Below are 17,887 nucleotides of genomic sequence, written 5' to 3' on the forward strand. Positions count from 1 at the left end.
ATACACAACCTCAAAAGTATTGCCTCCTCTTCCCAGGACATGTATCAAAACATATTAAAGACAAAATATCTCATCATAAACTACATAGCCAAAAGTTAATATTAAGCGAATTTGTCATTTTTGTTGAGTTTGTCGTTTGGTTTAATAAATCTTCCCTGCGAGTTCCCTTGTGTTGTAAAGGGAATTCCAGTGAATTTCATTGAACAGACTCGTCGTGGTTTCTTTAGCCAATTGGGTCCCTGAGCCCTGAATTGGAGGCTTAATTTTACCCAGCCTCTTTGGCATTTTGATTGATGTTCCCGTTGCTTCATCCGGCAGGCTATAGCTATAAGGGTAAAGGGAGGCAGTAAAAAAGACAATCGTCAGTAGTTCAGCCATTATCACACATACTCATGCAGTCAACGCTATTAGATAACGACAAGTCAGGACTAAACTGCGTTTTAGTTTTTGTATGATAACGTGGGTGACGTGGAGGAGCGCGCGGCTCTCTTCACCATGGATCATATGGGAGCGCATCTGCACCAGACACACGCAGACACCATCAGTTTTGGGATAGATCAGATTCTTAACAATGCAGACCAGGGGAGCTGCATGATCTCCAACCCCAGGATGCAGGACTTGGACTACGGCTTGGGGTGCATCGTCAGCACAGCCTACAATACCATGACTGGTAACTACAATGTCAACAACTCGGCTGGATACAATGGAAACTCGTGCAGCGTTGGGTCCCTCGGCGGCTCGTACAACATGAACTTGGGCACGAATATTAATGGGAACTGCCTTAATTCTTCAGGAGTGATCCGGGTTCCAGCCCACCGGCCACTGAATTCCGTTCACTCCTCAATTCCCACTAGCGGTGCCACGGTGCCAAGTATGGGAGGCATGGGCACCATTAACAATCTCACAGGATTAACGTTTCCATGGATGGAGAGTAACAGGAGATATACCAAAGACAGATTTACAGGTAACTGCTGTCACACTAAACTTTCAGTGGTACTTCTGTGCTTTAGGCCTATTCGTTTTATTCGATATGAACCACTTTAGGTAGAATTCGTTTGATTGTATTATTGTATGGGTCCATTACAACATAAATTGGCATTTTACGCACGTAATGAACCATAACATGGCATCTGAAAAAAAGTGCCTTTAAAAATGCTAAATGTTTTACATGGACAAAAGATGTATTAGGAACTAAAACCCTAAATATATTTCATAAGATAGGCTATAATCAAACGAGTCACTTTGGCAAATTAACCATGGTTTAGTAAAAATGTAGCAACTATGTTGTTTATTTTTGTCAGATTATTTCCACTTGCATTATCATAGTTTTACAGATGGTTAAACTGTATTTATTGCAGTGAGAACACATTTGGATTCTGGTGTTTTGCTACAAGTAAAACCAAAAACAATAAATAATATATTTATATATAATCAATTGAATCAAGGTTAAGTTTTGTAAGGGGTGACAGTCAGAGTGCAGGAGCCAGTTACGTTCGACACGAATAAATTAATATAATTAAGGATAATTTTAGTCCTATTAAAAAAATATTTCACACGTAATACATCTAATAATATATTATGCTCAACAGATATTGGCGTCTATTTGCTTGCTTGGCTGAACTTGTTTAACATTTCTGGTTGTTGTATGTTGTTTTAAAGGACATTTTCCTCTGGACGACTCATTTGCTCTTCCCTGCTTTGCTCTGTCGTTTTGCTTATTTCTCCCGCTTGCTTTCACCCTATCTCTCAATCTAGTGGCCCTCTCACCGTTCACTGTAACACGCCGTATAGGTCATCCGTACCAGAACCGAACCCCTCCGAAGAAGAAGAAGCCCAGGACGTCGTTCACGCGCCTTCAGATCTGTGAGCTGGAGAAGCGCTTTCACCGTCAGAAGTATCTGGCCTCGGCGGAGAGAGCAGCCTTAGCGAAAGCACTTAAAATGACTGATGCGCAGGTCAAAACATGGTTCCAGAACAGAAGAACCAAATGGAGGTGAGCTTTTGTGATTAACCCGTAGTTCAAAAATCTTACTGAAAGAGAAAATGCATTCTTTTCTGTCAGCAAAACCAGATAAGTATTTTTTCTTAAAGTACTCCATGAATTTGAGCATTCAATAACATGCTATATTTGATGAAGCCTGTTCAACAGACATTTCAACAATACATCAATATTCAAATAGATTTTTCATTGTTGAATTGCAGCCTAAACAATTTGACTGTCTTTACTGTTATTCTTTTTAGAAAGATGGGCTATTACAACCAGCTTAAAGTGAGCGACAACACAAGTATTTATAATGTCAATGCTGTTCCAATTAGGTTTTAATTGTGTAAAAATGTTAATAAATTAAGGAAAACACTTTACTGTAAGTAATAAATAATAAATATAGGCCTATATTTAGCAATTTAAAGATGATAGGTTGACACCTATTGTTACTATTTTCCTTTCTTTGAAAAAAGGACCTACATTTATTTTCGTTGATGCATTTTCAACTATTCACTTAATCCGTCTTTGGTCATCAAAAAGCAACTTTTTAAAATATTTTGCAAAGAAAATAACTGTTAGAAATCAGGTCTAAAATAGTTTGACACCTATGCTGTGATCCAAATCCACACAGGAGGCAGACGGCAGAAGAAAGAGAAGCCGAGCGGCAGCAAGCGAACCGAATCCTTATGCAACTTCAACAAGAAGCTTTTCAAAAGACTATAAACCAACCTGTTACTCCAGATCCGATCTGTCTACACAACAGCTCTCTATTCGCACTTCAGAGCCTCCAGCCCTGGAGTGAGAACACGGCGAAAATCAGCAGCGTTCCGAACAGTGATTAAGATTTTTATGGATTTGCGATGGATTGAAGACTGTCATAATGACATTGACTTTTCTTTTAAAACAAATTATGATACAGTAGTATTTTATTTGTAAAAACACAAGAACTATAAGAGTATTGATGTTCCCCAATACAGGCGAGTAGAACATACCGACCAACTTCTTTTTTCAACGATCACAATGTAAGCTAATAGCCTATCATATTTATTACATTAACATTTCTGTGTATCTCCACCATATTTATATTCGTTATTTCTTAATCCAACGGTTTGTGGTAACACTATAAAATAACTTTACACCAAGCATTCACCGATATTCTATGATGAACCATAACCATAAACCTGAAACAATTGTACGAATAATCTTGTAGGCTATATTACAGGCTTTCACTAAAGTTTCGTAATGTACAATGTCAATTTGTAAATGCATTATAAGCAGGACAAGCTAGAGCTAGAAAGCTAGAAATCAGCTAGGCCTATAACTAAACTTAATAAAATTCCTGTAACATTGCAGTGAACCATTGGACCATTGATCAATATTATTTTATTTATAACGATCCGATGGATAAATATCCACATAGATTAAATGGCCGATTAACACGGTTACATGATTTTATGCCGATCAAGTCTTCCTCCCACGTCACCTTACTCCTCACACTGTTCGTCTCTGACATTAAGAGCGTTCTCACTGCATTACTCACAGTGAGTTATAATTATAATATCCCTGTCATCATTGCCAGCATGGAGAGTGAAAAGATACTTTCTCATCGACACCGAGTGAGATTTTCCTCAAGCAGTCTCCACAGGACCCTGAAAGTATGCGCCTCTTGTCCAGCTAATTAATTAATGCAAAAGTAACATGTTTATGGGCCATAATTTACCATAATTACCGTGATTTCACATTAACCTTTGCGAAATGTACAAATAACCTACTCATTATAATCAGGTCGGTTATAATTTTGTTAAAAAGACCATAATGAAAAGATCATAAGTTAACTGCAGTAGACCATTAACGTTGTATTATGTGCAGAACCCTCTTTTATTATCCTTCATTCTGAGTATTGGTGCCAGATTTATGGAGGCAGGGAGTCAGCTGTTACCCACCGAGACCTTCTGACTGATTATTCCATTGACAAAGATATTAAATCTAACGAGGTTCAATATACGAGAGCTGGAAGGGCGCTTTAGGGATATTAACCCATAAAGAGGGCGTCCTCTGCCCAGGTAACGAGCAAAGACGTTCTTATGTGGCCTGGAGTCAGTGATGTCAGTGATGTCTCCAACAATTATGCAACAACTTTATAATTAACAAAGGACTATATTTAAAATTGTATGGTAATTTTCTAATAATTTAAAGAAAAGTAGTCCAAGTCTAAATAAATTAAGGCAGATATAGGCTATCTTGACATAAAATCATGTTGTAATAATAGAGATATATATAAAGCATCTATATTGTATACAATTTTAAGTGCTTGTCCTGCAGATGACTGCATACATTTGTCATTGCATTTATCATTCTATGATTAACAGGAATCAGATGATGTACGAGTTGGATTTAGTTAAAAGAAGAATCAACGTTTACGAATTTGAATTGGTTTCATTTGTCTACCGTTTTGAAAAACCTATGGTCTTTTAACCATAATTTTTGACACTGACAAAAGTTTTACATTTCGATATTTAATATATAAAAATATATGGAATATCATACCATTCAATAATGAACATTTTAAACAAAATTCGACGTTTAAAAATGTCCAGGAAAAATGTAATGGACCTGCATCGGCATTATGTTTTTCGGGGTTTTTTTTGCAAATACGAACGTGTTGCATAAATCATTTAAGCACTTGTTACGAAGACAGATCAGAAAAGAATATTCGTTGTCATTTTTTAGATGTCATTTAATGTCTTTTTAGATAGACATTTTGTGTCTTTTCTGCCGTATTTTTCCTTAAATATTGTTGGGACGTTTTAATTTGATACAAATTAAAGAGACAAAACGACTTATTGATGTTAGTAGCTGCACACACTGGATATTACCCCTGAAAGTTTGTTTTTACACAACCAAAAGCTATGAACAACGACACTTGTTTGTCTTTTCTTTTTGTTAGAGATCAACTACGTTTTTTTTATAAAATAAAAATGTTTATTAGCTACACATCAAAGCAAAGTTGACGAAGGTTGAAAATGGCACTTACAATATTTATTCGTCAAAAATGATTGAATATCAATGGCTTCCTGGTAACTTCGACTTGTTTAGCGCTAAGTATAGCAACACCTTAAAGTTTTGTCGATTTGGAGAGATCCCAAATACCTGTGATGAATCTCAATGACAGCTTGGTTTAATGATAAATGTCTTTTCTATTGTATGGAGTGTGCAAAATGTGTTTGTGATATTGTGTGCAGATGTGAGGGTGTGCCTAAAACAAACCAGGGGAATTTACAGTCCTGCAACGTTATACGGTTTACGTTTCATCCAATAGGCCTATTCCAAAATCTTATAATGTGTTACATAAGTGTCACTTAAGATGTTCCAGATGGTTGACATTTAGCCATTGTCAATAATTCCATGCAGTATACTACAGTATAACTTAAAACAAACAACTGTAGGACTAGCAGTTAAATAGCCGAACTGGTCCGATAGCCAAAGTTAATTCACTCTAAACATGAAACATCCTAGATAAAAAATACAAGTTGCCTCTAAATGACATAGGCTTAAGTAGCAAATTCATGACTCTGCAATTGTTTTAGACTTCATAAACGGACATTTAAGGAAGCGTTTAAAAAATAAGGACCTTCCTAATTATTCTGAAAATGCTCTTTTGCTAACCTAAACGATTATGTTAACCATATAGGCAATCATAAACTTAAATAATTAAAAAATCATTGACACAGCTGTTGTGGTGCAATTTGAAGAACGGTATGGCCTGTTCATTAGTAAATTATAAGGCCTACTGTGGGGAATACTTTAAATGCATAACGTGTGTTACACACATACACTCTTGTCATTGTATTGTAATGGTAATATATATATATATATATATATATATATATATATATATATATATATATATATTAATAACAGATCATTAATACCCAGGGAATAGAAAAATAAGGCATATTATTCTGATGCAGGCACGAAAACACTTTTATGTCAATCAAATTAAAGAATAGGATAATGCATTTTAATTGATTCACATGGCATGATAGTATGTTTTAAAGAGTTTTTAATAATTAATTAATCAATTTTATAAAAATGATTAATGTGTGGTTAATGTATATTCATGCAGTCACACTTAATAAAAATGTATGATGTTTCATTTAGGGGTCCTAACTTTTTAATTGTTATAAACGAACTGTGGAACATTAAAGAAGAAATTATAAATCTGTTAATTTCAAAAACATTAAACTTTTTTATTGAAACGTTATTATAAAAACATTCACAGTATACATTTCATGAAATGAACAAATAAAATATAATAGTGTTTGAAATTATAATGAACATATTTTGTCAACATTTTCAGCCATTTATTCTTCGGCTGTCAGGCTTGTATTTCCTCCTGCCCTTTTTCTGCGCTTACTCCACCTTCTCGAATGTATTTCGTGTCTCATAATGATGACGTAGCCATACGTAATTTTTCATCGCCCTAACGTTGGGCAGTTTTGTAATATTGTGCTGGATACATAACAAGTAAAGCCATTATAATAAAAACGTCAGGCACGCAAAAATGTCGATTTTGCGTTTTTGCTGTGTTCCAGCTAGAGCTTTTATAAACGGGGGATTTTTTTTGGAGTCGACTGTATTAGGTAAGTCCAACAAATCAACTTGACCGTGGCCGAACAATGATGTCATCTCCATATAATGTTATACTCTTTTGGTTACGTAAAATGTAACGTTATTTGTTGATACTGATTAAATAGCCTACTGATTCACAGCCGGTACTCAGGACACACGTTCACCTCTATTACATGTCTCTTGTAGCGTTTCAAAAAACAGCAGGATATGGATCTGGTGGAGTGGACAAAGATAAGGAACTAAAGAAAGCGAAAACACCCCAAGGCCGCTTTGACATGGACGAAACCGAGTCAAAATCTAAAGCCGCCCCTGAAAGTAGGAACTCGCTAAATCTTTGTTACAGCCTACCTCTTTATAATTATAGCATAATTGACATCAAATAGATAATGTATCTATAATGTTATGCACGTAAAGGAGGTCGTTGTCTGTTTTGTTACAAACAACTACAATGTTTCGGCTCTTAAATCAATATAAAGGATGTTTACTTTCTATTCAAACAGGATTCCCAGATGATGTGAATCCGGAAACTATGGAGAAAGGTGGGCCTAGAGGCCCAGAACCCACAAGATATGGTGACTGGGAAAGGAAGGGACGTTGTATTGATTTTTAGGTCACTCTGTTAAAATAAATCCAGAGTTCTTCATGAAAGTGTGATTATTATGCATTTTGTTTTGTATAGGCTTTACAAAAGAGAAACTCTATAACAGAAATGACACATCACCCCAATGTTATGGACAATTTTGTTTAGTCTGCATTGAAAAGTATAATTCAAACTACTTTCCTATTGGAAATAAGAGAATGTTGAAAAGTTTTGGGTTTATATTTATAAATAAATATTTGTGTCATTTCAAGCATTTAGTTTATTAACTGGATACTTTATATTTGTTGGTTTAATATATTGTTTATGTACACTGGTGAAATGTTATATCAATACAAGTTTATGTTGTGATTAAGAGTTTGTCCTTGACACATGATTTAGTAGTTTTTTTACTTTAATTGAGAAACACCTTGAAGAATTACAGTGTTACAGATGACAGATTACACACAGTAGATTAAATGCATTGTCTATACAACAGTAACATTTAAAGGGGTTGCATGATCTGCATTTAAGATAATTTATTATAGCGCTTTCCTGTAGCTCAGTGGTAAGAGCATTGTGTTAACAAAGCAAAGTTGTGGGTTCGATACCAGGGGATTTCAGATACTATGTATAAATGTATAGGATAATGCAATGTATAGGATAATGCAATGTAAATCGCTTTGGATGAAAGTGACTGGCATTTTGGCTGAAATATAGCAGATCAAAAATAATTGTGTGTGGGGTAGCATACAGTACAACTATGATGGCTGTAGTTGTAGTTTCTAAAATAGTTTAGAATGGTGTGTACAGGAAATAATTAGTAAGATTTGCATTTGCATTCCTCAGAGTCTATGTCTGTTTAGCGTTCTCAACGTTAGTCAAACCAGCCGTTTGTGACACCAGAAACTGGTCTGTTTACCATACATTTTCCATAGTTTAATGTATTTTTAGGTATTATTAAATATCAATTCACACAACAATTACATACAAACAACAGTCAAATATATGTAGTTTTTGTATTTAATATAATATAAATATAAAAAGAAATAAAACAGAAATTAGGAACTAAAAAGGCAGGGGTAATGAAGTGTGGATGTATAGAATTTCAAGGCTTTTCAAGTCAGAAATTAGCTCTCTGACACACTGTATTTATTTTATTTTTTATTCTAAATGCTTTTTTGAACATGTTGTTATAACAGAACAACGTAACAACATAACATACCATTAGGAAATAGTTAGATTAATGAAAAGAGAAAATAAAACATTACAATGGCCCGAAACAAAAAACAAAAATACTCTGACACTGTGCGAAACTCATACATACGTCAGCAATGACGTAAACGTGACAGTGGGATCAAAACGAAAACAAATTATAGATTCGAGCTTTTAAATATAAAATAAAATAATATTACACTAGCGAATGGTTTGATAAAACCTTCAACGCACTTTGTTTTATATTTACAAACTCGATTCTATACGTGTGTATATTAAACACTTTTTCTTCAAGCATTTTCATGGTACTTTCTAGTCTCCGTTTCCGCTTCCGGTTACTTCCTCCAATCGGCCATATTCCGCCGCTCTGTTTCAACCAGCCGCCGCACCGCCACCGTAAGCCCCTCTATAGTTCTATTTCTCGGGGGATGGTCTTCCGTTTATCACGCTCCAACTGAACAGACTGAATCGCAGAACGGCAGGTGATTTTATTAGGAAACGTTGAAGGAAAACGGGCCGAAATGACGACGCGATCGGAGAGGGAAAAGGCCCAGAAACTGAACGAGCAGCATCAGGCCATTCTGTCCAAAATGCTGAGAGAGGACGACAACAAATACTGCGCCGACTGCGAAGCGAAAGGTGAGACGACCTGCCTCGAAATCAACTCGCTTATAAACTTATGCGATGTTTTGATCTATGTCAGTGGCATTTTTAAGTGAAGTGTCTCTACGTGGCTGTTGGATATGAGAGGAAACCCATAGCTGTCAAAACCTAGCAAGCTGCTTCTGTATACGGCAGGTTTGGACATTAGTGACAGGTTTCAAAGGTTCGATTTAAACGATCATTTATAAAGTGTCATTTAAATGATCTTTTAAAAAGCACTGTCAAACGATCATTTGAAAAGCACTGCCGTTGTTTAGGTAAGAAACTGGTCTGGGTTTAAGACTACTTTGGCCATGTGTCCTTGACCAAAAGTATTACTTATGCATGAATGGAAAAGCAGTCTGGAGTTGAATAGTCAGCTGGTCTGATGTTTCATTGAGTCAGATTTGATGATGTCAGAGTTGAGGTACATAGAAGGATTCATGTGTATGTGTACCTCCCTGTTTTGTTGTATTGAAACAAGTATGACAACTTGATGTAAATGAGTAAACGCTTTTTTTGTGACACTATGCTTTGTTCCACGTATCTAACTACATGAGAGGGATTTACCTGTATATGTATAATATATCTCAGTCCTATTGCATTGAAACAAGTATGACGACTTTAATGAGATGAGTGCTATTGGGTTCCACTTTGCTCCCTGTATCTGTTATATCTTCATGTTGTTTTATGTCAGTATGTTATTCCAAATCCATCATTAACAACATATGTAAATAGATGTAAAGCTATAACTGAGCTCAAATTACGTGTTAAATGTGTTCGTCAGTAATCTTTACTTTAGATCATACAGATACGTTATGATTTTTTTGCATTCCTGTAACTTTACAACATCATGTGGTTGTTGAAACATGTAGCTCACCATTGGCATACAAGGTTTACAGTTGTGTTTGTGATGTAGATTGAATAATGAAAAACAAAATAATGCATTTTCATTTCCTCCCAGTTGCTTCAAAGCTTCCTCTTTATTTACATGCTCGGGCTTCAATAGTTGAGTGCTGGTGAGGATATTACTGTATGATCCTACAAAAAAAAAATCAACAATCAGGTGCATAGCTATTAGAAAGCATCATACAGATATCGTTTACAGTTTTTGCTGTTAATGCTGTGTTGCTTTTTCCTTTTGTCTTACCATTAAAGTCCAGTGCTTCCAAATTACACATTACTCCATTCTGAAGAATTAGAAGTCTCTTCTACTGTCGTTTTACAGTAGTAGTAGTGATGTACCAGGCAAGCATCTTCTCAAGCGTTCCTCTCAGCAAGAGCGCTTTTCCACCATCGCGATAATCTGTTCTAAGAACAGTCTGAAACGGTTACAGTTATGTTTCCACATGAGCCTGGTTCGACACGGCACCATTACAAACTGAGAGCTCTAAATTTTCAGCACAGTGGTCTGAATCGTGCTAATGAATGCACACAGAGGCGTTATAGCTCAGTCTCTTGTGTTACCAAGGCAGCATGTGACGCGTTTGTGTTTACATTAAAATAATGTAAATCAGCCCTGCGGTGGAAAATGAAACGATTTACGTACCGGCTGGCATGGATCAGCACGGAGGGAAACGATTCAGCAACGAGAACGATTCGGTGCGATGGTGGAAAAGCGCTTCTAGACAGACCAGTTTCTTCCACTCTGAGCTCTCCGGTTTCTTAAATGCTGCCACACCTCACTGCTCATATTGCCTGAGCTCTGCTGCTCTCTCGCTTACATAATGTACGTGAAGATGTGCTGGAGTTTTGTACAGTATCTTCATTATTAATCCATGTTTTGAGTGATAACAATCAGAGTGTTTTCAGGTTAATATGAAATCTTCTGTTCCAAGATTCAATCGATTGACTCTTTAAATAATTGTTTCTTTTATTACTTCAGGCAATTGATGTAAGGGGACCGGTGTAGACATTCTAAAGAAGTAACTTTGGAAGAAGTTACTTTTCTTCAGATCTGATGTCACTTAGACTGCACATGCAATTAGTTTACATTAAATCCAATAGCCAAATATAGTGGCTAATTTGCATGAACTGGTATATTTCAAAATGTGTATGTTTAACATCAATCTGCTTTTGCTACAGTGATGTTAGATTTATGGGTGGGGCTGTATTGTTTTTATTCTGTCAATAATATGTTTATGTACGATTGACATAGTACAGATTCATCACAATTCAAAGTCACAATTTACTCACCCATTGTGCCAAGCCTGTATACATTTCTTTGTTCTGCTAAACACATTTTTTGGAATAACGTCAGTAACCGAGCAGATCGTCCCCCATTTACTGCCATAGTTGGTAAAATAATACTATGGGAGTCAATAAGGATGAGATCTGCTCAGTTCCTGACATTCTTTTAAATATCTTCCTTTGTGTGCAGAACAAAGAAATGTACAGTTTTGGAACGTTGGAACAATCTGAGGGTGAGTAATGATGGCGGAATAAAATAATTTTGGAGGGGGTAGTATCACTATTATGGCCAGATTATAAAATGTTGTTTCATCTGTTATGATTGTTACTGTGTCAGATTTAGCGATTTTGACTTTTTTTGAATCTTGACATGTCTTTCACAAGAAAAAATTGCAGTAATATGGCAATAAATCATAGATATGGGAATTGAAGCTGTATTGGCACCAGAAAAGAGTAAAAAAAGAAAAAAATCCCTTGAGTATAATCATACAGACAGGAGTACTGTTGCCATAACTCAACAAACTTTTCCTCCATTGCATTGTCCCACCTAGCAGTACCAACACCACTGTCTCTACTGCCCTTCGCCATGTTTGAATGTTGTGTACTGAAGAGCTTCACACTTCTGTGCTGTGCTTCTATTGGTCAACGTCACTACACTAACATTCTGGTGCGGAACACCTACTTTATCATCCAATCAAAATTCCACAAAAAATTGAAGTCCAGTTCTTTTCATTCTCACTGAATATCAAGTTTTGATGATGAATTGTGCCACATTGTGAAAATAAATGGGTGGCACATGGCATTTCATGTTGACTTTAAATTTGACTCTTATTTTTGAAATTATTCTTTTATTTGACTTAAAAAGCACACAGTCACTGTCTTTTCAGCCTTTTGACTCCTGTAGACACAGCACACAGAGAAGATATAGATGGCGAGAATGTGGCACTGCAGGAACTGCTGGCTTTAGCCGATGCTTATTAGATCTGACAGAATAGAGATCGCTTGGACATGGCTGAGCACAGTGTATCTAGAGGTTTTCATTTGCTTTGTTTACTGCTTTTCTCACACTGCCTGATGTTACTATGCTTAAGCTGTCACAGACACGCAGGACACAACTAGAATGCATGGATGTGTATGATATCCAGCTTTACACGCAAGGCAAGGTTTCTCATATCACATGCCTGTTGTGTGGTGATAAGAACCGGCTCTGATGTGAAGCTAAGCTTAAGTTATTAAACTATTATAATTCTTTTTTAAACTTGACTGTCATAAAATGCAAATACCAATACAATAAAGAAAATAAGTGGTACTTACTGTACATGACACTATTAAATGCTGATTCAGAAACCAAACATGCTTGAGCTAAATATTGAAACATACAGGGCATTCGTACAGAACCGTTGTCTCTGAATTGAGAGGTCATTTTGAAAATAAATGCCTTCCATTTTATTGCCTGTGGCTGCATTGTTCGAGAGGACATAACAGTGCTTCCTTCTGTTAAAATGGATGTAATATACAGTTTTTGCCAATCTCATAATAATCTTGAGGACCTAAAGAGTAATATTGCATACTTCGTATGCCTTTAGTTTGATCAGAGCAGATACAGCGGTATGATTATTTCCGAAAATAGTCGACCTCCTGAAAATGTGCAGGGGTTGGCGGAACTTAAGCAGGAGCACACAATACACAATACTGTTTATGTAATGTAAGTTGTATTTTTAACCTAATGCACGTATGAACCGATGGCCAACAAAACCCAGACATATGACTCGGTTTCACTTACGGTGTGCATGACCGGAATCTTTTAGCTCTGGGACCGCTTCATCTATCAGTTTCAAACTATCTGCAAATCCAACGTTTATATAGCAGTGAACAAACAAACACAGCTGAACGCAGCACACAGCTGAACGCAGCACACAGTTGAACGGAGCGCTGCTCTTTCTCTCACTGGCTGACGTGTAGGCGTGCTTTCCTGGGAGAAGGGACTAAGAAAAGTTGTTATGTAAGGGAATTTCATGTTCGATAAAACTTTCCGAAACCTAAACGACTGCTGGGGGAGTGTATCGAGCACAGAAATACTAAGTGATACGTCCAACTAGTTTTTTGACATGCGCAATAGGCCCGGTTTCACAGACAGGTCATAGTTTAAGCCAGGACTAGGCCTTAGTTAAATAGGATATTTAAGTACCTTTTATAAAAATGCCATTAGACAAAACAATAGCACTGACATGTCTTAGGATCTGTCATCGAAAGTTATTTTAAGTTAAGACTCAAACTTGGATTTTAGTCTGGGACTAGCCTTATGCCTTGTTTGTAAAACCAGCTAATAATTTCATACCCATTATTTAACTTGGAAAAACGTGATGTTACAAATCATCAAATGTTTACTGTCATGGTTAGACTCGCAGTTCAAGAGTAGGGTACGTCGTCTGCCATCATTGAAGACCAATTTTGACCCAGGAAAAACCCTGAATGCACAAAACACAGATGAACCACCCCTATAATATATTCTGTCATGGTTGCAGAAACTACTCTATTTCCTAGTTTATTCGTATTCTGCATGTTGTTATAGATACAGAGCATCTCATTCTGCTTTGCATTCTGGGTAAAATGCAACCTCATATGCATTGTGGTTTTTAGCTTAAACTGATGTTGTGGGTGGTATGATTTGTTGTCCTAAACACCGATGGGGTTTTAGCTACAGTTTGTGAATTTGTGGTCTACAAACAGTACAGATGCTGTAGCCTTTGGTTACTGTTTCATTTCCCTTGTATTCCCATTAGATGATCTATTTGTGTTACACACTTTCCCACTTCAGCCGAGGGCCACTATTGGGAGTATTTCACTGAGTGCATAATACTGTTGGGCGATGTCTACCAAATTGGCATCGGACAATGGCAACAGAGAAATATCGCAATGGTGATGACATCGCCCTACAGCGTTATACAGTGAGGCATGTCTAGGCATGAGCTGCGCAGAGACACACGCTTGAATTGACAACTGCCCAGCTCGCACTGTATAAAGAATGTGTCATCTGTACAGCAAGAACTTCATAGTAAACTGAGGCTTAATTGTATTCTTATTCTGATGTTATATTCAATAAAAGAATTATAAAGTGAGTAGGGGTTGACTAGATCCGACTGGTCTTGCGAGAAAACAATATCCTCATCCAATTGGCATGATGGGGTGTTGGGCTTGAAATTGCGAGCATTTGTATTGCATATGCGCTCGAAATTTAACCTATGTGACCTTAAAATATATTTGGGAGCATTTATGCGAGTGGACATTTTGTTGTGATGTGAGCTGTTTTCATTACTGTACAGAACACGCTAATAACTGCACAATGTATGTGTGAACAGTGACCGGCCCTGCAATTCGAATTTGTGATTTTCCATTCCGCAGTTCTAATTTCCCAAGGTTTCTCATGTAAGTGGTCTGGGATAATGGGTTTCAATGTTCGTGCACATCTCTCGCATCTGCAGCACCTTGTACATATTAATCATAAGTCTTAACGGCGCTTCCTGCTGCCAGCAGCGCTTTGGGTTCAGTCAGTGGAGGAAGGAGGATTGACATTGTGATATTTACATTATACTATATATTTTGTTTCTAAGTATGTGCAATCCCCTGGGATAGAACCCACAACTTTTAACAACTTCTAATGCTAACACAGGTACGCAGGAAAGGAGACCAGAGACAGTTTCTTTTGAATGGATGTCAATGGAAGAGATGCTTCACCACACTGAATAAAATGCTTTTGTGAGGAAACAGCGATTCATTTAAGGAATCGACTGCCTGTCCATTAATGTTCAACATGTTTTTGCACTGATATGTAGATTTTTACTATGATACATTTTTTATTTTTTAAGAGAAGGCAGAGTAGTGAATTCACTTAGGGCATTCGAATTTAAAAGTAATATTGAATGGTCGATTTCAACAGTTATGAGAACAGTTGAATTGTAATAACAAAAACTGCATGTATGCAAATGACGCTGATGCAATATTATGAAAAAAGGACATGAGTAATGCAAAATATGATATCGTATATTTTTGTTAAATTAAAATTAAATTATTCAATAAATACATTTGAAATGAAATGACTTGTGACTGTTGAGTGGATCATGACAATGCAATTTAATGAAAAAGGAAAAATTTATGTCAAGGTTTGGTTTCTCTGACTTCCTGATTTAAACAAATAAATTAAATTTACAATTACGGTAATGTGGTCTATTTTAAACGATAACGACATATGAATAACCAACAAAATCTCTTTTCTTGGGCAATATTTATTGACAATATGAACAAACAAATCCAGGCGAAACTGTCCATCCTATACTGTTACCAACTGCTGTAAAACTGTGAACTGACGCCACTTCCATTATATTATTGGTTGAAGGTGCCTCACGCGATCCATATTAGCCGTTACGCTTTTTCCTTAATATTAAGGGGTCTTTACACAGGTGAGTTAAGACATTGCTGTGGTGGATCCATATTTCTGTTTAAAGATGCAATGCTGCATGAAAGCCGATCTCAAATATATGCCGGCTCGAACCCTCCTCAGACCCTAGTATCAAAAGTGACTCTGATGTTGCTCAGGTTTAGTGTAAATGACGGTATATTAAAGCTGCTCTAAACTACATCATTGTCATGTCAGCAGAAAGCGAGGGGGTAGCCAAAAACCCACAGCGACATTTGTTTTAGGCTAATAATAACAACGCAGATTTTACAAATTTTTTTTACCATAGTAAGGTTAAAAAATACTAATTACTATAGTTCCGAAGAATTTCACTATAATGATACAATTTTTACTAAACGACAGTTTCTTAATGGACAAATGTATTTACTGTTGTATAGAGTCCACAGATTGCTATATGTAAATCAGTTCGCTCTCTAATCTAAAACATAGTTATACATTTAGAATTATTGTTGTATAAATAGAGCTGTATTTCCACCCATTAACATTAACATCAAGTGGAACTGTTTAGCCAACCAATGGTGGTTCATGAATTTAGTTCAAACATTATTTTCAGTTCTGCATGGAGACACTAGTGTTGTTAAAAATGACTTCAGTTTTAAAGGTCCAGTGTAATTTCTTTAGAGGATCTATTGACAGAAACGCAATATAATATACATAACTATTTGTTCAAGTTCAGTAGAAAGACCTTATGAAGCGTTATGTTTTTGTGACCTTAAAATGACCTATTTCTATCTACATACATATACTCCCTTGCATGGAATTTGTCATGTTGTTTCTACAGTAGCCCTATACTGACAAACTGCTCTACAGAGTGCGTTTCTAAAATACGTTATCTACTACACTCGGATTCGTAGTTTAAATTTGTCAAACTAGTCAAAATGTTTACCCAAACAAGCAAGGGGAGTCCTATATGTAGAACTTAATTTTACAGTGTGTGATATTGCGGAAAATTGAGTGGGCACAGATTCTGGGAAGATCTCTGGGCAGCGCTAGTAATGCTAGAAATGAATCAATGATACAGTCGTAACTGCAGGCCTCTAGACAACATAGAGGGGAAAGTGCTGATGTGTGTGTGTGTCCATTCGCTATTAAGTGCTGATAGAAGTGGGTCTGTGTATGCGCACACATCATTCATTTGTCTTGCATTGTGTCTGGGTACTGGAGAGTGTTGAGACTGGCATCTTTTTGATAGTGTCTGCAGCCTTTCCCTGTAGTTCCCCTGTACACAACACACAGGCAGACAGGAAATGTGCCCTGGTACTTCCTCCTGTGCGCTCTCTCTTCAAGACTGTCTGTCAGTCACAGAGATAAGGACTGTTGAAAGTCTGAGTCAGCATTTTTGTGTCGGCATGTTTCTGCCTTTGTCCGAATAGGTTATGGAAGGTATGTTGTGATCCGAAGATAACATTATGATCAAAAATATGAATTTGTGTTAATGTAGATGTTGCGTAAGGTGTTGCGTAAGGCAACAGCTCTGTTCTGTGTCACTGCAATGACAGCAGCACGTTCTGTCTCTACACATCAGAGGGATTTCCTTGCAACACGACACTCAAAACGCAAGTGTTTTCCTCTCTTTTCTTGTCAGAAATGATGTGTGCGATCACTATCTCTGCTAATGCATTCTAGAAATGCCTTACAGCAGCAGTCTGTTTTCCTTTGAGCTTGATTCTTTGCCTTTGACGTACGCATGGAGCAGTAGACCCTGTTTAAGCATGTGTCTAAACATGTTGTTCCTTTATTTACCTTATTTTCGACTGCATACCCTTTCTCCTGGACAATTCACGTTCTTAACTACAATAGCTAATAAACTTCATTCAAAGGCAGGCATTTATGGGGAGAGTGATACTAAACGTAGAAGAAAAATATAATTATAAATCTTAGATTACATATAAACATAACATATATTTAGCACAACTAAATTAACAGTATGCAAACATTGGTATAAAAATATTAGCAGCAGTTAAAACTTAGCTGTAAGCATTTTTACATGTTAAGCAATTTAAAACTTAAGCAAACCTACCTGCCAGAGGATCTCACAGTAACAGGACTTGACCTATCATTACATTACATTTTCAATAATTTAGCAGACGCTTTTATCCAAAAGACATTTAACATTTTGTCAACACGCTAAACAGTACTTATAACCTATAGTTTACCTGGCCATGTTATAATG

The 17,887-nt window shown here is 36.6% G+C and overlaps 2 protein-coding genes across 4 annotated transcripts in view; both read left to right on the top strand.

Annotated features, from left to right (window-relative positions):
* Nucleotides 1-348: 348 nt before the first annotated feature.
* tlx1 (T cell leukemia homeobox 1) lies at nt 349-5,187 on the top strand. Of its 2 annotated transcripts, none has more exons than XM_079472551.1 (3): nt 349-964; nt 1,756-1,993; nt 2,616-5,187. In XM_079472551.1, exons 1-3 carry the CDS (start codon nt 496-498, stop codon nt 2,824-2,826), a joined length of 918 nt encoding a protein of 305 aa, XP_079328677.1. In that variant the 5' UTR covers nt 349-495; the 3' UTR covers nt 2,827-5,187. The 2 variants fall into 2 exon arrangements, with proteins under 2 accessions (XP_079328677.1, XP_079328678.1); XM_079472552.1 differs by having other exon boundaries at nt 1,792-1,993.
* Nucleotides 5,188-8,590: 3,403 nt separating this feature from the next.
* Nucleotides 8,591-17,887, top strand: part of smap1 (small ArfGAP 1) — a 74,229-nt gene continuing 64,932 nt past the window's right edge. Inside the window, exon 1 of one of the 2 annotated variants that reach the window (XM_079473046.1) lies at nt 8,591-9,047. In XM_079473046.1, coding sequence (XP_079329172.1) covers nt 8,930-9,047 — 118 coding nt within the window. In that variant the 5' untranslated portion in view covers nt 8,591-8,929. The remainder of the gene's footprint in view (nt 9,048-17,887) is intronic. The other variant, XM_079473045.1, reaches the window with a different exon arrangement.

This window comes from Barbatula barbatula (genome assembly GCF_947034865.1).
Source record: "Barbatula barbatula genome assembly, chromosome: 14".
Lineage (NCBI taxonomy): Eukaryota > Metazoa > Chordata > Actinopteri > Cypriniformes > Nemacheilidae > Barbatula > Barbatula barbatula.